At 38.1% G+C, this 26,190-nt stretch overlaps 1 protein-coding gene across 9 annotated transcripts in view; it reads right to left on the minus strand.

Moving 5' to 3' along the window:
• Positions 1-26,190, minus strand: part of DOCK3 (dedicator of cytokinesis 3) — a 568,909-nt gene that overhangs the window by 303,468 nt on the left and 239,251 nt on the right. For all 9 annotated transcript variants that reach the window (XM_082702076.1, XM_082702074.1, XM_082702073.1 and 6 more), the window contains exon 5: positions 7,170-7,266. In XM_082702076.1, the coding sequence (XP_082558202.1) occupies positions 7,170-7,266 (97 nt within the window). The remainder of the gene's footprint in view (positions 1-7,169; positions 7,267-26,190) is intronic.

Genomic DNA, 26,190 nt, shown 5'->3' on the forward strand with positions numbered 1-26,190 from the left:
GACCACCACATCAAAAAGTAATGTTGTGTCATATGTTGGCTAACTGAACATAATAAAAAAATAAAAATAAAAATAAATTTACTTTCTTGCCTGTTAATTTGAAGGAGAATATCTGGGAATGGTTAGGGTTATCTAATCATCTCACTGATTTAATTTACATCTCTTACTAGTGAGACTGAGTATTACCTTAATGTATTGTTTTGTGAATGGCTTGTACCTTTGCTGATTACCTACTGGTATTCTTCCTAGTTTTCCTATTGATTTTTATGTACTCTATACAGAAAGATGTTAATCTTTATAGTTATCTATGTTGAGAATTTTTTCTCAGTTTACTCTTCATCACTTAATTTTCTTTTGTTTTCAGAATCAGATAAACTAGACTTGATTTGTTTGATTATGTTAGTCACCATATACTACATCATTAGGGTTTAAAAATCTTTTTTATTATTTTTATTAACATACAATGTATTATTTGCCCCAAGGGTACAGGTCTGTGAATCGTCAGTCAGGCTTACACATTTCACAGCACTCACCATATCACATATCCTCCCCAATGTCCATAACCCCACCACACTCTCCCTACCCCTTCCCCCTCCCCACCCGCAACCCTCAGTTTGTTTTGTGAGATTAAGAGTCTCTTACAGTTTTTTTGATGTAGTGTTTCAATACTCATTGTTTTCATGTAACCCCCAGTTCGCCATGCAATACGTGCCCTCCTTAATACCCATCACCAGGCTAACCCATTCCCCCACCCCTTCCCTCCAAAACCCTCAGTTTATTTCTCGGAGTCCATTAGACTTTAAAAGTTGTTAACCTAGCTTCATTCTGGTTTAAGTATACTCTTTCTCAGAGGACAGCTAGGTTTCTAGCTACTTGCCTTTTGTAAAGTTAGATTAAGAACTATATGGCTTGAAATTAAGTAGGGAAAACAAAGGGAGAATGTTCAGCTCTCTTACTAATTTCAGTAATAAAACAAATTTTTATTCTCTTCCACTAGAAAGAGTCATTTGGAGAAGATGTGTATTCATTTGTTTTGAATTTCACTGGCTACATGACTGGCCTCCTACGTGCATTCAGAATAAGATCAATCATTTGGCAGTTGTCATATTAACAATACTTTTTAAAGAATTAAGCAGAAACACTGCAATTTGTTAAAATGGCAAAGAAAGACAACATTCCAACATTCCACTCATCAGAAGGCAAATTTAAAAATTACCATGGCAATTTCAAACTTTAGGTATAAAATATTTTTTAAAAAAATACTGTTAGCAGTTGTCCTCTTTCCAACACATACTCCCACTTTCAAGTTTTTCCATGTCTCTAGAAAATCAGTGAATATACTGGCCTCAAACCACACCTGAAAGAGTTTTCAAATTTTAAATATTCTAAGCTACTGCATCAAATAGCAACTCTAATTTATTCAGAACATTTCTGATCCTGAATCTTTGATGACTGTAGAGCTGCAATACCAAATCCAGAATGCCTGTGCTCACTTGAAAAAGAAATAAATGTGCATTTTGTTTAAAACACCATTATTTTCCCCCTTTTTTCAAGTTTTTATTTAAATTCAGGTTAGTTAACATATAGTGTAATATACTGGTTTCAGGTGTAGAATTTAGTGATTCAGCACTTTCATACAACACCTGGTGCTCACAATCACCTATTTAACCCATTCCCCCATCCACTTCCCATCCAGTAACCATCAGTTTGTTCTCTACAGTTTTCTTTCTTAAATTACACATATGAGTGACATCATATGGTATTTGTCTTTCTCCAACTTATTTTGCTTAATACTTTTTCGCTCCATCCATGTCATTGCAAATGGCAAAATTTTATTTTTCTGATGGCTGAGTAATATTCCATTGTATATAGTCCCTACATCTCCTTTATCCATCCATCACTCAATGGACATTTGGGCTCTCTCCATAGTTTGGCTATTGTTGATAATGATGCTGTAAACATCAGGGTGCATGTACCCCTCTGAATCAGTATTTTGTAGTACTGCAATTGCTGAATCAGTATTTTTGTGGTAGTGCAACTGCTGGATCATAGGGTACTTCTATTTTTAACTTATTAAGGAAACTCCATACTGTTTTGCAGAGTGGCTACACCAATTTGCATTCCCACCCAACAGTGTAAAAGTGTTCCCTTTTCTAGATATGTCTCCTGAGGCAAGAGAAACAAAAGCAAAAATAAACTATTGATATTTCATCAAAATGAAAATCTTCTGTACAGCAAAGGAAACAACCAACAAAACTGAAAGGCAACCTATGGGATGGGAGAAGATATTTGCAAACTGCATATCTGGTAAAGGATTAGTATTCAAAATGTATAGGAACTTCTAAAAATCAACACCCCCAAAATTAATAACCTAATTAAAAGATGAGCAGAAGACATGAATAGACATTTTTCTAAAGAAGACTTACAGATGGCCAACAGATAAGAAATGTTGCTCAACACCAATCATCAGGAAAATACAAATCAAAACTATAGTGAAGTATCACCTCATGCCAGTTAGAAGGACTAAAATCAATAACACAAGAAACAACAGGTGTTGGCTAGAAAGAAGTAACTATCACCAATGCCAAAGAGGTTACTGCCTGTGTTCTCCTCTAGGATTTTTATGGATTCAGGTCTCATATTTTGTCCTTTAACCAAATAGCATTGTTTTAAAATTTTGGTTTCCAATTTTTCATTGCTAATATATGGCAATAAAATTAGTTAACTGACTGAAAGAAAAAGAGACTTTCTGAGTTGCTATGCTGGAACTGCAAACTCAATTGTTTTAGGAGTATCTTTGGTACATTCTAGTGGGTTTTGTTGTTTGAAGATTCTTTGAGATTCCCTATGTAGCCAATTCTGATCGGTGCAAGGTGCTATCTCACTGTAGTTTTGATTTGTATTTTCTGCAAATATATCTGGTCTGAAAATAGGACCAGCTTTTTTCTTCATTCTAATCTGTATGTCTCTTCTTTCTTTTCTTTGCCTTACTGCACTGGTGAATACTTCCGGTATTAAGCTGACAAAATGTTAAAAAGCAGACATCCTCACCTTGCTCCCCAAAGCAGACTTTCACCATTAAGTATGACATTTGCTGTAGGTTTTCATAAATGCCCTTTCTCAGGGTGAAAAAGTCCCCTTTATTCCTAGTTTGCTGAAAGTTTTCATCATGATAGAGTGTTGGATTTTCTCAAATGCCTTCCTGACAATGATATGATCATATGGTTTCACTTACTTGTGGAGCATAAGGAATAACTAGAAGGACATTAGGAGAAGGAAAGGAAAAGTGACTTGGGGGAAAACGGGGGGGTGGGGAGATGAACCATGAGAGACTGTGGACTCTGAGAAACAAACTGAGGGTTTTGGAGGGGAGAGGGGTGGGGGGTTAGGTGAGCCTGGTGGTAGGTATTCAGGAGGGCACTTATTGCATGAAGCACTGGCTGTGGTGCATAAACAATGAATCTTGGAACACTGAAAAAAATAAAATAAAATTAAAAATAAAAGAAAATACAAATCGAAACCATAATCAGATATCACCTCACACCTCTCAGAATGGCTAAAATTAACAACACAAGAAACAAAGGTGTTGGCAAGGATGCAGAGAAAAGGGAACCTTTTTGCATTGTTGGTGGGAATGCAAACTGGTACAACAACTCTGGAGAACAGTTTGGAGGTTCCTCAAAAAGTTAAAAATAGAAATGCCCTATGATCCAGCATCTGCACTACTAGGTATTTACCCAAAGGATACAAAAATACTGATTCAAAGGGGTAGATGTTTATAGCAGCACTATCAATAATATCCAAACTATGGAGAGAGCCCAAATATCCATCGAATGATGAATGGATAAAGAACATATGGTGTACGTGTGTGTACACACACATACACACAATGGAATATTACTCAGCCATCATAAAGAATGAAATCTTGCCATTTGCAATGACATGAATAGAGCTAGAGTGTATTACGGTGAGTGAAATAAATTAGTCAGAGAAAGACAGATACCATATGACCTCACTCATATGTGGAATTTAAGGGGAAAAAAACCCAGAAGAACATATGGGAAGGGGAAAAAGAAAAAAAAGAGGGAGGGAAATAAGCCATAAGAGACCCTTAATGAGAGGGGCGCCTGGGTGGCTCAGTGGGTTAAGCCACTGCCTTCAGCTCAGGTCGTGATCTCAGGGTCCTGGGATCGAGCCCCGCATCGGGCTCTCTGCTCGGCGGAGAGCCTGCTTCCTCCTCTCTCTCTTCCTGCCTCTCTGCCTGCTTGTCATCTCTCTCTGTCGAATAAATAAATAAAATCTTTGAAAAAAAAAAAGAGACCCTTAATGAGAGAGAACAAACAGAATTGATGGAGAGACGTGGGTAGGAGATGGGCTAGATGGGTGATGGGTATTAAGGAGGGCAGTCAAGCTGATGAGAACTAGGTATTGTATATAAGAGATGAATTCTACTCCAGAAACCAACATTGCACTGTATGTTAGCTGAGTAAAATTTAAACATTTTTTTAAAAAATGTGAAAAAAAGAGTGCACTTATGATAAGCACAGAGTAATGTATAGAGTTGTTGTATCACTATCTTACACATCTGAAACCAATCTAACACTATATATTAATTAAATTGAAATTTAAAAATACATAAAATTTTACAATACACATATATGTATATACAACATACATATGTATTTCAAATACATAAATACAGCAGTGCATATATACAAAGATTTTTTTCTTTTGTTTTAATTTTCAGAAGTTTAACAACAATGTGACTATGCATGGATTTCTTTAGGTTTATCCTGTTTGGAGTTTACTCAGCTTCTTGAGTCTGTAGATTTAAGTCTTTTGCCAGATTTGGGAAGATTTAAGCTATTCTTCAAAAAATTTTTAGGTCCACATTCTGTCCTTTCTGTCTAGTGCTCTAATGCCTCAAATATTAGATATTTTATTATTGACCCACAGGTCTCAGAGGCTAAGCTTACTTTTCCATTTAGTTTCTCTCCATTATTCAGATTGAATAATTTCTACTGATCCATCTTTAAGTTCACTAATTCCTTCCTCTGTTTCTTCCACGCTGCTATTGAGCCTATCCAGTAATTTTTAAATTTTGGTTACTGTATTTTTCAGTTCTAAAATTTTCATTGGATTCTTTATGTTTTCTACTTCCATTGCTGCAGTTTACTATGTTTTCATTTGTTTCAAGAGTGTCTCTAGTTGCTTGGTGGAGCAATTTTACAAAAACAGCTTTAAGATCCTTGCTGATGATTCTAACATCTGTGTCCTTTCAAAATTGGCAACTGTTGATTATCTTATTTTATTAGAATTGAGATTTTCCTCATTTTTCATATGTGAAATGGACATTTTAAGTATTATGCTATGACATTCTGATTCCTATTTAAATCTTCTACAGGTGGTCAATCTGCTTCAGTTCAGAATGCAATCATAGGCTTACTTTTGTGGGCTGTAATTTAAATGTCAGTTTAGTATATAAAGTCCTTCCAGTGCTCTCCTGGTTTCCCCCATTAGTGTGTTACCTAGATAGCAGAACTCCACTTTACTTATACTCAGCATGGATTTGGGTGGAGAGAAGCACTGCCTCATTTCAGCAGGGCAAGGATGAAAAAGAGGGTACTCTTCACATCGTGTGCTAGAGAGGGATACTGTCTCATTAATGGGGAGGGGGTGAGAGTCAGTCCTGCCTACAGGTTCAGCTGGAGAGGGACCCACTTATTATTACAAGGGAAGTGGAAATCAAGAGTTCTAACCACAAGATCCTCTGTAGAGGGATGCTTCTTCCTTGCTTCAGAGCACAGGAGGAAGCCCACAGAACTCTGCAAAATAAGGGCATCACCTTGTTAACACTGGGTAGTTGTAAACTCCAGAGTCCCACCCACAGGCTCTGCTGGGGAAGGTGCCACCTTGCAAGTGCTGGGTGAAGTTGCAGTCAGAATCCTCCTGCAGGTCCCACTGAAGAGAAAGGCACTGCCTCATTACTGAAGTGGGGAGGGATAGAAGTCAAGAGTTTGGCCTGAAGCTCCACTGGAGAGGGACATCTTGTTACTGCAGGTGTGAGGAAAAGTGGGTATGAAAGATGGGAGTTCTGGTCACCAATTCCACTATTGTAATGCCTGTTTGGGTGGGTACAAGGGAGTGCAGCTTTTATTGCAATGTTCTGTAGAGAACAGAAAGGATAACTTAAAGTGTTTCTGTCTTGATCCTTTTGTAGTTCATAAGCATGAAGATCGGGTGTTCACACAGTTGTATGACACGTGCCTCACTCAAACCCTGTTACATCTGCACCCCGTCTGATGTGGAGGAAAAGGTTTCTGTCTTGCTGCACCAGCCTTTGCCAAAAAAGGGGTCTTTTTGGTGCTTTTTTGTTTGCACCTATTAGTATTTCCAGGTGGTGGGCTTCTCTAGAGCCCGAGCCATAGTATATGGGAGGCAAGAAAAAACAATCTGGGAATTCATTCAGTCCTTGAGTTCAAAGGTCCCTAGTCACTCCACTTTCTTTTCCTTTACTTTCAGAGTTTTCTGGTAGATGACTTATGAGTTTTGTTCAGGATTCTTGTTGTAATTAGTAAAAGGAGTATAACAGAATGTGCCTATTCCATCTTGATGAAATAACAGAACCCAAACCTTGTCACTTATTTCCAGCCCTGATGTTGTGTGTCCTATTGCTCTCTACTCTAAGTTTCCAGAGGACATGAACCACGTTTTTTATTAATCTTTCTATTAATTGTAGACTTAGCAAACCATGTCCTATATGGCATATCCTTTAAGTTTAGTGAATATAAGAATCTGTTGATAAAACTTCTCGGCCTTTACCCAACTTTATGTTCACAATGAAACTCTTAAGTTTGTTCATTCATTCAGGAAACACCTGTTTTATGAAAGCTTCTCAGGCGACAGCAGTGAGAAAGACAGCTACAATCCCTAATGTTATTCTACTGACTAGGATAGGGTAGAGGTACTGGAGGCATATGAATAATGTGCTCTCTTCAGACTGAATAACACTCATAACTGAAAATATGTTTCAGTTAATATAAGATCATACTTTGAAAATTGCAAATATTCAGAAGTCTAAAAATTTATAATTAGTATATGTAAGATAATTTTTTTTCACTTTTCTAATGGAACTTTAACGACCTAGTAAGCCAATTATCAATACTTACCACATAGAGTTGTTTCCACAGACTGGCCCATTCTTGTAGAGTTGCTGTAACCTCAGTCACAATAGAATCTTCAAGTGGAACCACAGTTTCATACTGCCTAGAACCAGAGCCACAACAACAGCCACATTATCTTTGATAAAATACCAGAATCCTATCTACTGACCTTTTCAATGTGTATAACTCAAAGTTAAGTTCATGCAAACATAAAGGAAAGCTATAACCAACTGACTGAAGATTATTTTGCCATAATATAGTGCAATAGTGTAAATGAACTGAATTCATGAAAAAAAAGTCCTTAAAAAAATTAAGGACTTGATATGGAAGTCCTTAATTTTACTTTTAGAAATACTGTCTTTAAAACAGACTTTTAAAAAGACCATTTTGAGCCTTTATCTTTAAAGAAAGACCATATATCACCTATGTCTTGCTTAAATTAATTTTTTAAATTATTTGTGTCCTTTAACATTTACTAGTAATGCAAATTAGTTCATAATCTTGACATAAAAGATCTAATGGAAATGGGGGAGGTAGGGAACCCAGACACTGGTTTTTGAAATATTTTATAAACTCTCCCTTATACTAGTATTGTGCTTTCTTAGAAAATTGTGTCAGTAGAGGAATTCTGGATCTGGTAGAGGAATTCTGATCCTCCTAAGGATCAGAAAGTTACGGGGATTCCCTCAGTCTACTGCATAAGCAGCATCTACTATGGTGCCAGTCCCTGTGTTAAACTGCCAAGGATTTATCAGTGAACAAAAGTGGACAGTGTCCCTATCTTCAGAGAGCTCTTGCTCTGGACAGAGAATCAACAATAATCACAACATACAGATATGAACAGTGATGAATCTAAGAAGGAAATTAAGGTGTAAAATCAGTGATTTTAACTGGGGGACATGATTTAAAAAGAAAAGGGATCGGTGAAATCTTCTCTAAACAAGTGTTAAGGTCCAAAAGATGCAAAAAGTTCATGACAAGAAATGTGTGTAGGGAGGAAGAGAAACAGATATGGTGCCACTTGCAGAGGAAACAGTATACAAGAAGCCACTGAAATGGGAAAGAATTTACATAAACAAGAGCTTTAAAAAGGCTGGACTCTAAGAAACAAATTGAGGGTTTTGTAGGGGAGGGGTTGGGGGGTTAGGTGAGCCTGGTGGTGGGTATTATGGAGGGCACATATTGCATGGAGCACTGGGTGTGGTACATAAACAATGAATCTTGGAACACTGAAAAAATAAAAATAAATTAAAAAAAAAAATAAAAAAGGTTGGTAACACTGAATCCAGCTCTCACGGGGCCTTTTCAAATGATACTAAACGTCCCAGATCTTAACTCAAGTAAAATGAATGACAAGGTATTGAAAGGTTGTTCAAAATACGGGCATGACTTGATAATATTTTTACAATGTCTATGCCAATTGTAAGGGATAATGAAATACTCTCTGGACTAAAAATTTATATACTGGTATGCTAAAGTGATTGAAACACAGTAATTCTTATTTGTTAGCCAAAGCCAACAACTTGGAAAGCAAAAGAAGTTTATTTCACAAAATTTGCATTATGTAGGGAGGAGGAGTCAAGATGGCGGAGAAGTAGCAAGCTGAGACTGCTTCAGCTAGCCGGAGATCAGCTAGATAGCTTATCTAAAGATTGCAAACACCTGAAAATCCATCGGCAGATTGAAGAGAAGAACAACAGCAATTCTGGAAACAGAAAAACAACCACTTTCTGAAAGGTAGGACCGGCGGAGAAGTGAATCCAAAGCGACGGGAAGATAGACCCCGGGGGGAGGGGCCGGCTCCCGGGAAGCGGCGGAGCAACCGCGCACAAAATCAGGACTTTTAAAAGTTTGTTCCGCTGAGGGACATCGCTCCAGAGGCTAAACCGGGGCGAAGCCCACGCGGGGTCAGCGTGGCCTCAGGTCCCGCAGGGTCACAGAAGGATCGGGGGTGTCTGAGTGTCGCAGAGCTTGCGGGTATTGGAACGGGAAAGCCGGCTACAGAGACAGAGCCGACAGTAAGCTCACAGCTCGGGGTTACCTTGAACCGGTCGCAGGCTCGGTGAGCTCGGAGCGCGGCCGGAGGTCAGGCAGATGGGAGTAACTGGGCGCGGTTCTCTGAGGGCGCACTGAGGAGTGGGGCCCTGGGCTCTCGGCTCCTCCGGGCCGGAGAACAGGAGGCTGCCATTTGTATTCCCGTCCTCCGGAACTCTACGGAAAGCGCTCAGGGAACAAAAGCTCCTGAAAGCAAACCCAAGCGGATTACTCACCCCGGCCCCCGGTAAGGGCGGTGTAATTCCGCCTGGGGCAAAGACACTTGAGAATCACTACAACAGGCCCCTCCCCCAGAAGATCAACAAGAAATCCAGCCAAGACCAAGTTCACCTACCAAAGAGTGCGGTTTCAATACCAAGGAGAGCAGCAGAATTCCAGAGGAGGAGAAAGCCAAGCACGGAACTCATGGCTTTTTTCCTGTGATTTTTTTTAGTCTTGCAGTTAATTTAATTTTTTCTTTTTCATTTTTTTTTTTTTTCTTCTCGCCTTCGGGTAAAAATTTTTTTTTTTTAACTGTTACCTTTTTCTTTTTTAACGATTTTTTACTAGTTTATCTAATATATATATTTTTTCTTTTTTACATTTTTCTCAGGTGTTTTCTTTTCTTTAAAAAATTTTTTTTCTTTTCTTTTTCTTTTCTTTTCTTTTTTCTTTCTTTCTTTTTGAACCTCTTTTTATCCCCTTTCTCCCCACTCACGATTTTGGATCTCTTCTAATTTGGTTAAAGCATACTTTCCTGGGGTTGTTGCCACCCTTTTAGTATTTTACTTGCCCCTTCATTTACTCTTATCTGGCCAAAATGACAAGACGTAAAAATTCAACACAAAAAAAAGAACAAGAGGCAGTACTGAAGGCTAGGGACCTAATCAATACAGACATCGGTAATATGTCAGATCTAGAGTTCAGAATGACAATTCTCAAGGTTCTAGCCGGGCTCGAAAAAGGCATGGAAGATATTAGAGAAACCCTCTCGAGAGATATAAAAGCCCTTTCTGGAGAAATAAAAGAACTAAAATCTAACCAAGTTGAAATCAAAAAAGCTATTAATGAGGTGCAATAAAAAATGGAGGCTCTCACTGCTAGGATAAATGAGGCAGAAGAAAGAATTAGTGATATAGAAGACCAAATGACAGAGAATAAAGAAGCTGAGCAAAAGAGGGGCAAACAGCTACTGGACCACGAGGGGAGAATTCGAGAGATAAGTGACACCATAAGACAAAACAACATTAGAATAATTGGGATTCCAGAAGAAGAAGAAAGAGAGAGGGGAGCAGAAGGTATACTGGAGAGAATTATTGGGGAGAATTTCCCCAATATGGCAAAGGGAATGAGCATCAAAATTCAGGAGGTTCAGAGAACGCCCCTCAAAATCAATAAGAATAGGCCCACACCCCGTCACCTAATAGTAAAATTTACAAGTCTCAGTGACAAAGAGAAAATCCTGAAAGCAGCCCGGGAAAAGAAGTCTGTAACATACAATGGTAAAAATATTAGATTGGCAGCTGACTTATCCACAGAGACCTGGCAGGCCAGAAAGAGCTGGCATGATATTTTTAGAGCACTAAACGAGAAAAACATGCAGCCCAGAATACTATATCCAGCTAGGCTATCATTGAAAATAGAAGGAGAGATTAAAAGTTTCCAGGACAAAAAACAACTGAAAGAATTTGCAAATACCAAACCAGCTCTACAGGAAATATTGAAAGGGGTCCTCTAAGCAAAGAGAGAGCCTACAAGTGGTAGATCAGAAAGGAACAGAGACCATATACAATAACAGTCACCTTACAGGCAATACAATGGCACTAAATTCATATCTCTCAATGGTTACCCTGAATGTGAATGGGCTAAATGCCCCTGTCAAAAGACACAGGGTATCAGAATGGATAAAAAAACAAAACCCATCTATATGTTGCCTCCAAGAAACTCATTTTAAGCCCGAAGACACCTCCAGATTTAAAGTGAGGGGGTGGAAAAGAATTTACCATGCTAATGGACATCAGAAGAAAGCAGGAGTGGCAATCCTTATATCAGATCAATTAGATTTTAAGCCAAAGACTATAATAAGAGATGAGGAAGGACACTATATCATACTCAATTTTAAATATCTATGCCCCCAACGTGGGAGCAGCCAACTATATAAACCAATTAATAACAAAATCAAAGAAACACATCAACAATAATACAATAATAGTAGGGGACTTTAACACTCCCCTCACTGAAATGGACAGGTCATCCAAGCAAAAGATCAGCAAGGAAATAAAGGCCTTAAACGACACACTAGACCAGATGGACATCACAGATATATTCAGAACATTTCATCCCAAAGCAACAGAATACACATTCTTCTCTAGTGCACATGGAACATTCTCCAGAATAGATCACATCCTCGGTCCTAAATCAGGACTCAACCGGTATCAAAAGATTGGGATCATTCCCTGCATATTTTCAGACCACAATGCTCTAAAGCTAGAACTCAACCACAAAAGGAAGTTTGGAAAGAACCCAAATACATGGAGACTAAACAGTATCCTTCAAAGAATGAATGGGTCAACCGGGAAATTAAAGAAGAATTGAAAAAAATCATGGAAACAAATGATAATGAAAATACAACGGTTCAAAATCTGTGGGACACAACAAAGGCAGTCCTGAGAGGAAAATATATAGCGGTACAAGCCTTTCTCAAGAAACAAGACAGGTCTCAGGTACACAACCTAACCCTACACCTAAAGGAGCTGGAGAGAGAACAAGAAAGAAACCCTAAGCCCAGCAGGAGAAGAGAAATCATAAAGATCAGAGCAGAAATCAATGAAATAGAAACCAAAAAAACAATAGAACAAATCAACGAAACTGGGAGCTGGTTCTTTGAAAGAATTAATAAAATTGATAAACCCCTGACCAGACTTATCAAAAAGAAAAGAGAAAGGACCCAAATAAATAAAATCATGAATGAAAGAGGAGAGATCACAACTAACACCAAAGAAATACAAACTATTATAAGAACATACTATGAGCAACTCTACGCCAACAAATTTGACAATCTGGAAGAAATGGATGCATTCCTAGAAACATATAAACTACCCCAACTGAACCAGGAAGAAATAGAAAGCCTGAACAGACCCATAACCAGTAAGGAGATTGAAACAGTCATTAAAAATCTCCAAACAAACAAAAGCCCAGGGCCAGATGGCTTCCCCCAGGAATTTTACCAAACATTTTAAGAAGAACTAATTCCTATTCTCCTGAAATTGTTCCAAAAAATAGAAATGGAAGGAAAACTTCCAAACTCATTTTATGAGGCCAGCATCACCTTGATCCCCAAACCAGACAAGGATCCCATCAAAAAAGAGAGCTATAGACCAATATCCTTGATGAACACAGATGTGTAAATACTCAACAAAATACTAGCCAATAGGATTCAACAGTACATTAAAAGGATTATTCACCACGACCAAGTGGGATTTATTCCAGGGCTGCAAGGTTGGTTCAACATCCGCAAATCAGTCAATGTGATACAACACATCAATAAAAGAAAGAACAAGAACCATATGATACTCTCAATAGATGCTGAAAAAGCATTTGACAAAGTACAGCATCCCTTCCTGATCAAAACTCTTCAAAGTGTAGGGATAGAGGGCACATACCTCAATATCATCAAAGCCATCTATGAAAAACCCACCGCAAATATCATTCTCAATGGAGAAAAACTGAAAGCTTTTCCGCTAAGGTCAGGAACACGGCAGGGATGTCCATTATCACCACTGCTATTCAACATAGTACTAGAGGTCCTAGCCTCAGCAATCAGACAACAAAAGGAAATTAAAGGCATCCAAATCGGCAAAAAGAAGTCAAATTATCACTCTTCGCAGATGATATGATACTATATGTGGAAAACCCAAAAGACTCCACTCCAAAACTGCTAGAACTTATACAGGAATTCAGTAAAGTGTCAGGATATAAAATCAATGCACAGAAATCAGTTGCACTTCTCTACACCAACAGCAAGACAGAAGAAAGAGATATTAAGGAGTCAATCCCATTTACAATTGCATCCAAAACCATAAGATACCTAGGAATAAACCTAACCAAAGAGACACAGAATCTATACTCAGAAAACTATAAAGTACTCATGAAAGAAATTGAGGAAGACACAAAGAAATGGAAAAATGTTCCATGCTCCTGGATTGGAAGAATAAATATTGTGAAAATGTCTATGCTACCTAAAGCAATCTACACATTTAATGCAATTCCTATCAAAGTACCATCCATCTTTTTCAAAGAAATGGAACAAATAATGCTAAAATTTATATGGAACCAGAAAAGACCTCGAATAGCCAAAGGGATATTGAAAAAGAAAGCCAACGTTGGTGGCATCACAATTCCAGACTTCAAGCTCTATTACAAAGCTGTCATCATCAAGACAGCATGGTACTGGCACAAAAACAGACACATAGATCAATGGAACAGAATAGAGAGCCCAGAAATAGACCCTCAACTCTATGGTCAACTAATCTTCGACAAAGCAGGAAAGAATGTCCAATGGAAAAAAGACAGCCTCTTCAATAAATGGTGCTGGGAAAATTGGACAGCCACATGCAGAAAAATGAAATTGGACCATTTCCTTACACCACACACAAAAATAGACTCAAAATGGATGAAGGACCTCAATGTGTGAAAGGAATCCATCAAAATCCTTGAGGAGAACACAGGCAGCAACCTCTTCGACCTCTGCCGCAGCAACATCTTCCTAGGAACAACGCAAAAGGCAACGGAAGCAAGGGAAAAAATGAACTATTGGGATTTCATCAAGATCAAAAGCTTGTGTACAGCAAAAGAAACAGTTAACAAAACCAAAAGACAACTGAAAGAATGGGAGAAGATATTTGCAAACGACATATCAGATAAAGGACTAGTGTCCAGAATCTATAAAGAACTTAGCAAACTCAACACCCAAAGAACAAATAATCCAATCAAGAAATGGGCAGAGGACATGAACAGACATTTCTGCAAAGAAGACATCCAGATGGCCAACAGACACATGAAAAAGTGCTCCATATCACTCGGCATCAGGGAAATACAAATCAAAACCACAATGAGATATCACCTCACACCAGTCAGAATGGCTAAAATCAACAAGTCAGGAAATGACAGATGCTGGCGAGGATGCGGAGAAAGGTGAACCCTCCTACACTGTTGGTGGGAATGCAAGCTGGTGCAGCCACTCTGGAAAACAGCGTGGAGGTTCCTCAGAATGTTGAAAATAGAACTTCCCTATGACCCAGCAATTGCACTATTGGGTATTTACCCTAAAGATACAAATGTAGTGATCCAAAGGGGCACATGCACCCGAATGTTTATAGCAGCAATGTCCACAATAGCCAAACTATGGAAAGAATCTAGATGTCCATCAACAGATGAATGGATCAAGAAGATGTGGTATATATACACAATGGAATACTATGCAGCCATCAAAAGAAATGAAATCTTGCCATTTGCGACAACATGGATGGAACTAGAGCGTATCATGCTTAGCGAAATAAGTCAAGCGGAGAAAGACAACTATCATATGATCTCCCTGATATGAGGAAGTGGTGATGCAACATGGAGGCTTAAGTGGGTAGGAGAAGAATCAATGAAACAAGATGGGATTGGGAGGGAGACAAACCATAAGTGACTCTTAATCTCACAAAACAAACTGAGGGTTGCTGGGGGGAGGGTGTTTGGGAGAAGGGGGTGGGATTATGGACATTGGGGAGGGTATGTGCTTTGGTGAGTGCTGTGAAGTGTGTAAACCTGGTGATTCACAGACCTGTACCCCTGGGGATAAAAATATATGTTTATAAAAAATAAAAAATTTAAAAAAAATTGCATTATGTATTGTCTTTGCACAGGAAGAAGCTGACAAACCACCATTGAGAGATGACTCAGTACATTAATACTGACTGTCAATGAATAGTTACTTGATGATCTTTTATAGTGTTATTGTTTTATATTATCTGCTTTATTCCAGCAGATGAAAACAATCTTCTCGGATTGATTTCAGAGCACTATCCATATTCATCAAATTTATAAGCTGATAAAAATAAAAGTTTTCATCAGGTGCTTGTTAAAAGTAAAGTGTGATACATTTTTTTCCTTGTGCCAAGAGCATCCAAGGTAGTAATTCCTAGACTCAACTTTACCAATTATTTCAAGTACTACTATAATATTTTTGAAATGAATGGTTTACTTTAATTTTTTAAAAAACAATAAGTCATATTGAATTTCTAGATGGAGAGTAAGCCAATGGCAAAAGCCAGATCTGAAAAAGAGTAAGTCTTTTTAAAAAAATTTTTTTTATTTTCAGCATAACAGTATTCATTATTTTTGCACCACACACAGTGCTCCATGCAATCCGTGCCCTCTCTAATACCCACCACCTGGTTCCCCCAACCTCCCACCCCATGCCGCTTCAAACCCTCAGATTGTTTTTCAGAGTCTATAGTCTCTCATGGTTCACCTCCCCTTCCAATTTCCCCCAACTCCCTTCTCCTCTCTAATTCCCCTTGTCCTCCATGCTATTTGTAATGCTCCACAAAGAAGTGAAACCATATGATAATTGACTCTCTCTGCTTGACTTATTTCACTCAGCATAATCTCTTCCAGTCCCTTCCATGTTGCTACAAAAGTTGGGTATTCATCCTTTCTAATGGAGGCACAATACTCCATAGTGTATATGGACCACAACTTCCTTATCCATTCGTCTGTTGAAGGGCATCTTGGTTCTTTCCACAGTTTGGCGACCGTGGCCCTTGCTGCTATAAACATTGGTGCAGCCACTTTGGAGAACAGTGTGAAAAAGAGTAAGTCTTAATGACTGCCAGACAAAAATGAATAAAAAGTTTTATTTCTTCAAACTACTGGATAACTAGTATAAACATTAATTTCTGAAATTATTTTTATATACTATATATTAAGAGTGCTATAAAGATAATTAGGAGATTTATAGAAACAACCAGGGAGATCATAACCCTAATAACAAAACTTAAATGTAAAGCACAAATAGGTGCTGTGTGACATCAACTGTAAGTTCTAATGCAGTTTGGAAGGAAAAGATTCACTTTTACCTGATGATTAGATACAGCTTCATGAAGGAAGTGATGTTCCTAAAGAAAGCTTAGTTTTGAAAGGCAAAGAGATGGATAAAGAGGCTCTAATAAGCTATGAAGAAAGGTACAGAAAAAATAATGAGCAAGAAGTATAGAAAGAGGATTCATGTTGAGAACATGGGAAACTGAAAAGACAGAAAGGTGTTGTCAGGGCAGGGCTAAGAGATTTAAATTTGACCCTATGGAAAGAGTCATGGGACATTTATAAGAGTGTTGTGTTTTAGTAGAATTAACACAGAAATGACACATGGTATAAAGTGGAAAGTTTCGTCTATTATATGTTCAGTTATTTTAAATAGGGAGATCTATGGGAAATTTGCAATGTTCCTATTTTAAAATTATAAGGCTTTGGACTCACCTCAATTTAACTAATCTAAGTTGAAACTAAAACTGACTTATTTTTCTTAGATCATAATACACAACCAATATCCTAAAAATTTTTAAAATTCAGATATAGTATTATCACAAACATACTGTCCAACAGGCCAAGTTTAAAAACAACAACAACAAACTGCTACTGTACCTCACTAGAACCATGGCTTTTAGCAAGCTCTAGGGCTAAAGAGATTGGGCCTAAAGCGTCCCTTCCTCCCTTCAGTCTAAGTTCAGGATTTGCCAAAGCCCCAATATAGCTATGGAGAAGGAGATCTAAAATGCTCTTGTAGCACTTTGTTCTACATGGGGCCTTGGGAGTAGGCAGAGGTAGCTGCATAAGCACAAGACAGATATGCTCAGAGGGAGAGAAGGAAGGGAAAAACAAAATCTCTCACTTCTAAAAATCAAGATTCTAAAACATATGAAAATATAATGATCAAGATTTTAAAATAATCTTTAAAAATCTTTTCAGAATTTTAGAAGTCTGACAAACATTTTTATATCTTTAAAATGTTTAAAGAAATGATTAACTTCCATTTAAAAAAGAAAAGTATGAAACACAAGCAAGCACAAATAAAACAAAAGCCAATGAATATGCAAAAGAACTAACTAGAAATTTTCCAAAAGAAAAGTATTATAAACAAAGTGTTCATTGATGACTGAATAGAATAATGAAATGGAACATGCATATATAAGGGAATATTATTCAACATTTAAAGTAAGTGAAATCTTTTTAAAAGATTTTATTTATTCATGAGACAGAGGGGCAGAGGTCAAGAAGCAGGATCTGAGCAGAGCAGGGAGCCTGATGCAGGACTTGATCCCAGGACCCCAGGATCATGACCTGAGCTGAAAGCAGACAACTCAACGAACTGAGCCACTCTGGTGCTCTAAAATAAATGAAATTTTGATGCTATGTTACATGCTATAACATGGATGAGCTTTGAAAACACTAAGTAAAATAAAAGCTAAGTAAAATAAGCCAGACACAAAAGGGCAAATATTGCATGATTCCATTACATGAGGTACGTAGAATAGGAAAATTCACAGATAGATAGAAATATTTATTTATAGATAGAGAGCTAGAAAGAAGAACAATTCTCAAGGACTGAGGAAGGGGAAAATGGGGAGTTACCTGTTAAAGAGTTACAGAGTCCCTGTTTGGGATGATGAAAAATTCTGGAATTGAATACTCATGAAGGCTGCATAACATTATGAATATACTTAATTCCACTGGATTATACTCTTAAAAATGGTTAAAATGTTAACTTTTGGGGGAGTCCCTAGGTGGCTCAGTGGGTTAAAGCCTCTGCTTCAGCTCAAGTCATGATCCTGGGGTCCTGGGATCAAGCCCCACATTGTGCTCTTTGCTCAGCGGGGAGCTTGCTTCCTCCTCTCTCTATCTGCCTGCCTCTCTGCCTACTTGTGATCTCTCTCTCTGTCAAATAAACAAAATATTTTTTTAAAATGTTAACTTCTTTGTTATGAATGTTTTACCACTATTTTTAAGATATCCAAAAAATAATAGCAGTGGAAAAAAATAACAAACCTCAACAGAAATGATACATGCTGGACAGAGTTCAAGAGAAAATAAGTAGCAAGGTAATAATGAAAAAAATCACTCTAGAATGTAGGGCAGAACAAAAAAGTAACCCAAAGTATGAAAGAGTACTTAAGAGACATGAGGGAGAAGTCAAAGAATTCCAAACAACTCTTAACAGGATTACTAGGAGAAAAGAATTGCAGTGTTAGAGAAAATTGTGATTTTCTTTCCCTGAGCTCTCCAGCATAGTAACCCCCTTCATTTGGAAAAAACCCAAATGTAGCGACAGAGTTGCCTTCCACTACATAAGCAGAAAATAACAGATACTTGATTTCTCAGCCTCTCTATGACTATGGTATAGGCTTATAACCTGAGTGCCAGTTACTCAATTAGAAAGGAAAACCAATTACCCAAAGCAGCAGAGACTGCAAAGAAACCAACTTGGTGGAAGCCACAGTCATTTCCTGAGGCAACAGTCCTATGGAAGCATTCAGTTTTAAAATGGTGAGGGACTGGAGGAGGCAGAATTAAATATGGTAGTTAGAGGATAGGTCTCACTGAGATTTGAGAGAAGACCTGAAGGAAGTGACAGAGTCTTAGCCAGGCATAGTACTCCAAGCATAGGAAACAGCATGGAAAAAAATCTTAAGGCAGGAGTATACTTCATATGTTTGAATAAAAGCAAAGAAGCCAATGTAATTGAAGCCAAATGAGAAATAGGTAGAGTAGAAGGAGTGAAGCCAGGTCACATAAACTGGTAAATCTTTCTAAGAACTTTGATTTTTACCCTGAGTGAGATAGGAGCCACTGGGAAGTTTTAAACACAGGAGTAACATAATCTAACTTCTATTTTTAATTTTTATTATTTTTATATTTTATTGTGTTATGTTAGTCACCATACAGTACATCAAGAGTTTTTTTTTAAATTGCTCTGGCAGCTACGTCAAGAATAAACTGTAAGGGGACATGGGTAGAAGAGGGAGAGCAGTTAGAAGACACTGAAGTAATATAAGAAAGAAAGCATAATCATATAAAAGTCCCTCCTTTTTCCATGTCACGCTGTGACAAGTTAGGACATAAACTTGCCCTTCTTCTCTCAGCTGTTTAGTGCTGACAATGCACAACTCCACCCCACAGACCCTGAGATGCTCAAGTCCTTCATATTGTTCTTTGGCAGATGATTATCAATAATTCTTCCAATATTTCCATCATGAGCATCATTACTGATTCCCTTCCTACTCCCTCTCTCATCTATCTAACCATTTCAAGACCTCAAATCCCCAACCAGCTGTAGTGACAGTAATGACAAGGTTCCTAGAATACATGCAATAGAAATCCATACAACTATAAGCAAAGTCTGAGGTTGAGTTTGAGAGTAGTTTGCTAAACAGACCAACAATGATATCAAAGGCCAAAAAAAGTGGGGGGGCATGGATAAAAGGATGTCTTGGCCTACATGATCAAAAGCAAGAAGCCTTCTGGGTACTGCTGACTTACTGATTCTCCCTTTAACTCTATTTTAAACTAAGAGCTAAATAAATCTAGCAGATGAAGAATGGATAGAACAGATGATTTGATTTATTCTGTAGCATCTAATTGGAAGGATCATCTCTAGTCAGAAAACCAGGCCTGCAGAAAGCTAAATGCTCACTTTATTCATGTTCTGCATAAGATTTTAGATAGGGTGGTTGGTAGTTCAGTTGGTTAAGCCTCTGGCTCTGGATTTCAGCTCAGGTCATGATCTCAGGGTCATGGGATTGAGCCCCGAATTCAGCTCCATGCTCAGCATGGAATCTGCTTCTTTCTCTCTTTCCCTCTGCCCGTCTCTTCTCTTTCGTTCACGTGCTCTCACTCTCTCTCAAATAAATAAATAAATTTTTTAAAAAAACAAGTGTTCAGAGTAATCTTTTTTTTTTTTTTCAGTTTTGGCCCTCAAAGCCCAAAACCAAACTCTAGTTTTGATCCTAATGATTGCTGAATTGCAATGTCAGTTGAATTTAAGGCTTTTCCATAAATATGAAAATAAAAGCCTGGCTAATGACTTGGAAAGAATAGTAGAGATAAAAGTATAACACGGGACAACTTAAAAGGACCTAAATGTCACCCTTACTGAACACTTTGCAGTAGAAAAAGGCCCTCCTTCTCTACTGAAGAGGGTGTCCTTGCCTTCCGTAAAGACTTATAGATTGGCTCACCTAAATTAGTTATCTTTCAAAGGAAGCCAATTTTCTTTATGCCATTTATTCCCAACCCCAGTGTCCCATGAATTCAATCTGTTTCCTTCCCCAGCTTTCCTACAATGAATGTTGGTAAAAGGCACTGCAGCTATCACAGGCTTAACTCCATGGACTTTCCCTCATAAAGACTGACCTGGTTAGGATTCATCCCTGGGCTACAAGGATGGTTCAACATTCGCAAATCAATCAATGTGATACAACAAATTAATACGAGAAGAGAGAAGAACCATATGGTCCTCTCAATTGATAGAGAAAAAGCATTTGACAAAATCCAGCATCCGTTCCTGATTGAAACGCTTCAAAGAAAAGGGATAGAGGGAACATTCCTGAACCTCATCAAAACTATCTATGAAAGACCCACAGCAAATATCATCCTCAATGGGAAAAAGCTTGCAGCCTTCCCACTGAGATCAGGAACAAGACAAGGATGCCCACTTTCACCACTCTTGTTCAACATAGTATTAGAAGTCCTAGAAACAGCAATCAGACAACAAAGAGAAATAAAAGATATCCAAATTGGCAATAAAGAAGTCAAACTCTCTCTCTTCGCAGATGACATGATTCTTTATATGGAAAACCCAAAAGACTCCACTCCCAAACTACTAGAACTCACACAGCAATTCAGCAACGTGGCAGGATATAAAGTCAATGTGCATAAATTAGTGGCTTTCTTATACACAAATAATGAAAATACAAAAAGGGAAATTAGAGAATCGATTCCATTTACTATAGCACCAAGAACCATCAGATACCTGGGAATAAACCTAACCAAAGAGGTAAAGGAACTGTACTTGAGGAACTACAGAACACTCATGAAAGAAATCGAAGAAGACACAAAAAAATGGAAGATCATTCCATGCTCCTGGATCGGAAGAATAAACATTGTTAACATGTCTATACTGCCTAGAGCAATCTATACCTTTAATGCCATTCCTATCAAAATTCCACTGGTATTCTTCAAAGAGCTGGATCATATAATCCAAAAATTTGTATGGAATCAGGACAGACCCCGAATCACTAAGGAAATGTTGAAAAACAAAAACAAAACTGATGGCATCATGTTACCTGATTTCAAGCTTTAGTACAAAGCTGTGATCACCAAGACAGCATGGTACTGGCATAAAAACAGACATGTAGACCAGTGGAACAGAGTAGAGAGTCCAGATATGGACCCTCAACTCTATGGTCAATTAATCTTCGACAAAACAGGAAAAAATATACAGTGGAAAAAAGACAGTCTCTTCAATAAATGGTGCTGGGAAAACTGGGCAGCTATATGTAGAAGAATGAAACTCGACCATTCTCTTACACTGTACACAAAGATAAACTCAAAATGGATAAAAGACCTCAACGTGAGACAGGAATCCATTAGAATCCTAGAGGAGAACATAGGCAGTAATCTCTTCGGTATCAGCCACAGCAACTTCTTTCAAGATATGTCTCCAAAGGCAAAGGAGACAAAAGCGAAAATAAACTTTTGGGACTTCATCAAAATCAAAAGCTTCTGCACAGCAAAGGAAACAGTCAAAAAAACAAAGAGGCAACCCACAGAATGAGAGAAGATATTTGCAAATGACACTACAGACAAAAGGTTGATATCCAGGATCTATAATGAACTCAAACTCAACAAACACAAAACAGGCAATCATATCAAAAAATGGGCAGAAAATAAGAACAGACACTTTTCCAATCAAGACATACAAATGGCTATCAGACACATGAAAAAATGTTCATCATCGCTAGCCCTCAGGGAGATTCAAATTAAAACCACATTGAGATACAAATTTGACAAAGATACGTAATTACATTAATCTGCACATATAAATAATGTCTGATTTTGTGTTTTCGAGGACAGAGACTCAGAGTCAGGGGTTCGCATGCAGGAGGGTGTTTATTGGGAGGTGTTCTTGAAGTTAATGCATGTGAGGGAGGAAGGAAAGCAGGACTGGGTAGTAGGAGAAGTTAAACTGTGATGTGATCAATGCGGTGTCTCAGCAGAACACACATAGGGAACTACAGCTGTGATGGCCTTTCAGAATTATTCCAAATTTTAAGAAAGGGGACCAAGCCTTTGTACCACAACTTTCATCACTCACTGGATGAGGATTACCTTAGGGAAGAGATTTGTAACTTTGGATGATGCAGCTCTTTTTACTAAGGCTTTTTTTTTCCCCTTTAATTAAATATAGGTCTTATTAGTCAACTATAGTCATAATGTGATCATTATAGATTTCACCTTCTTTATCCCACCAAACACGAAACAGAGCTGTGTCCTAATCTGATTTTCCTCATGTGGGTCACAGCAAAATCACCTTTCTCCGTTTCACAGCTGACAGTGACAGAAATTCACTCTTTCACAGATTGAGACATCACCAGCGTTGGAGTGATATGCATGGGTTAGTCCAGTTGTTTGGGAGAGAGGACAGATGTCAAATTAAAGCAGAGCCCAGTGCTGCTTCTCTGTGTAATGCTGGTATAATGCGTGCAATGTTCCTGTGAGACCTGTTTTTCCAGTGACATACACGTTTCTCCACAAGCACACCTAATTGTGTGGTACAACATATAGGAATGTCCCAGTGGGACTCAGCTGCTAAAATTCCATGTCACTTTTACCAGTGTAACGTAGGTCATAATGGAATTTTTCACCTCATGAACCCCCATAGATGAAGAGCTTTGTCACTACTGTCATCATAATATGATTATACCAAGAAATTTCTTTTTCTTAATAGATCTTTGGCTGAGATCATAGTGTTTGCAGCAAACATCCATAACTTCAATCCTTCAGGGGTTCGGTGTCTCATTCTCCTCTACCAAAGACATACAGCTGGTTTCTAAGGGCTTCTAATGATGTGTGGAATGATTTGGGCCATGGGGAGTTGGAGGAGTCTGGTCATCCCTAACATGGTCCAGGTTCAGGTTTCAGAATTTAGGACCTATAGGCAATTTTAATTTCCTTATTGACCTTACAGTACTTCCAAACATCCCAATGCCAGATTTATGGGATGCATATCTGATAATCTCCCATTTGGATTTGATCTAGCAGAAATGAAGCTCTTCCTTCATTTGACACCACAAAATGGGAGTAAATGTGAGCAGTTGTGGCCAATCTAGATACAGCAGCTATCTCCATGGCAGACCAAAGTGTACCATATTGCTTTCTTGGGTTTATTTTTAGGCTCCAAGATAGGCGATAGCTTCATAGTGTCCTTGCTAGACTAAATATCCAATGTGGGGGGCCTGTTAAATTCATTCAGATGTCTCCAGAACCCACCAAAGGACCCAACATAGAGTCGAAGTCAGTGAACGATGTATGAATGAAGAAATAAAATGGATGAATGGATATACGGATGAAAGAATACAACCACATTGACTGATTTGCGGATGTTGAACCAACCTTGCAGCCCTGGAATAAATCCCACTTGGTCGTGGTGAATAATCTTTTTAATGTACTGTTGAATCCTATTGGCTAGTATTTTGTTGAGTATTTTCGCATCTGTGTTCATCAAGGATATCGGTCTATAGCTCTCTTTTTTGGTGGGATCCTTGTCTGGTTTTGGGATCAAGGTGATGCTGGCCTCATAAAATGAGTTTGGAAGTTTTCCTTCCATTTCTATTTTTTGGAACAGTTTCAGGAGAATAGGAATTAGTTCTTCTTTAAATGTTTGGTAGAATTCCCCCGGGAAGCCATCTGGCCCTGGGCTTTTGTTTCTTTGGAGATTTTTAATGACTGTTTCAATCTCCTTACTGGTTATGGGTCTGTTCAGGCTTTCTATTTCTTCCTGGTTCAGTTGTGGTAGTTTATATGTTTCTAGGAATGCATCCATTTCTTCCAGATTGTCAAATTTATTGCCGTAGAGTTGCTCATAGTATGTTCTTATAATAGTTTGTATTTCTTTGGTGTTAGTTGTGATCTCTCCTCTTTCATTCATGATTTTATTTATTTGGGTCCTTTCTCTTTTCTTTTTGATAAGTCGGGCCAGGGGTTTATCAATTTTATTAATTCTTTCAAAGAACCAGCTCCTACTTTCGTTGATTTTTTCTATTGTTTTTTTGGTTTCTATTTCATTGATTTCTGCTCTGATCTTTATGATTTCTCTTCTCCTGCTGGGCTTAGGGTTTCTTTCTTGTTCTTTCTCCAGCTCCTTTAGGTGTAGGGTTAGGTTGTGTACCTGAGACCTTTCTTCTTTCTTGAGAAAGGCTTGTACCGCTATATATTTTCCTCTCAGGACTGCCTTTGTTGTGTCCCACAGATTTTGAACCGTTGTATTTTCATTATCATTTGTTTCCATGATTTTTTTCAATTCTTCTTTAATTTCCCGGTTGACCCATTCATTCTTTAGAAGGATACTGTTTAGTCTCCATGTATTTGGGTTCTTTCCAAACTTCCTTTTGTAGCTTTAGAGCATTGTGGTCTGAAAATATGCAGGGAATGATCCCAATCTTTTGATACCGGTTGAGTCCTGATTTAGGACCGAGGATGTGATCTATTCTGGAGAATGTTCCATGTGCACTAGAGAAGAATGTGTATTCTGTTGCTTTGGGATGAAATGTTCTGAATATATCTGTGATGTCCATCTGGTCCAGTGTGTTGTTTAAGGCCTTTATTTCCTTGCTGATCTTTTGCTTGGATGACCTGTCCATTTCAGTGAGGGGAGTGTTAAAGTCCCCTACTATTATTGTATTGTTGTTGATGTGTTTCTTTGATTTTGTTATTAATTGGTTTATATAGTTGGCTGCTCCCACGTTGGGGGCATAGATATTTAAAATTGTTAAATCTTCTTGTTGGACACACCCTTTGAGTATGATATAGTGTCCTTCCTCATCTCTTATTATAGTCTTTGGCTTAAAATCTAATTGATCTGATATAAGGATTGCCACTCCTGCTTTCTTCTGATGTCCATTAGCATGGTAAATTCTTTTCCACCCCCTCACTATAAATCTGGAGGTGTCTTCGGGCTTAAAATGAGTTTCTTGGAGGCAACATATAGATGGGTTTTGTTTTTTTATCCATTCTGATACCCTGTGTCTTTTGACAGGGGCATTTAGCCCATTCACATTCAGGGTAACTATTGAGAGATATGAATTTAGTGCCATTGTATTGCCTGTAAGGTGACTGTTATTGTATATGGTCTCTGTTCCTTTCTGATCTACCACTTGTAGGCTCTCTCTTTGCTTAGAGGACCCCTTTCAATATTTCCTGTAGAGCTGGTTTGGTATTTGCAAATTCATCAATAAAAGAAAGAACAAGAACCATATGATACTTTCAATAGATGCTGAAAAAGCATTTGACAAAGTACAGCATCCCTTCCTGATCAAAACTCTTCAAAGTGTAGGGATAGAGGGCACATACCTCAATATCATCAAAGCCATCTATGAAAAACCCACCGCAAATATCATTCTCAATGGAGAAAAACTGAAAGCTTTTCCGCTAAGGTCAGGAACACGGCAGGGATGTCCATTATCACCACTGCTATTCAACATAGTACTAGAGGTCCTAGCCTCAGCAATCAGACAACAAAAGGAAATTAAAGGCATCCAAATCAGCAAAGAAGAAGTCAAATTATCACTCTTCGCAGATGATATGATACTATATGTGGAATACCCAAAAGACTCCACTCCAAAACTGCTAGAACTTATACAGGAATTCAGTAAAGTGTCAGGATATAAAATCA

The sequence above is a fragment of the Mustela nivalis genome (assembly GCF_964662115.1).
Source record: "Mustela nivalis genome assembly, chromosome: 1".
In the NCBI taxonomy this organism is placed as follows: Eukaryota; Metazoa; Chordata; class Mammalia; order Carnivora; family Mustelidae; genus Mustela; species Mustela nivalis.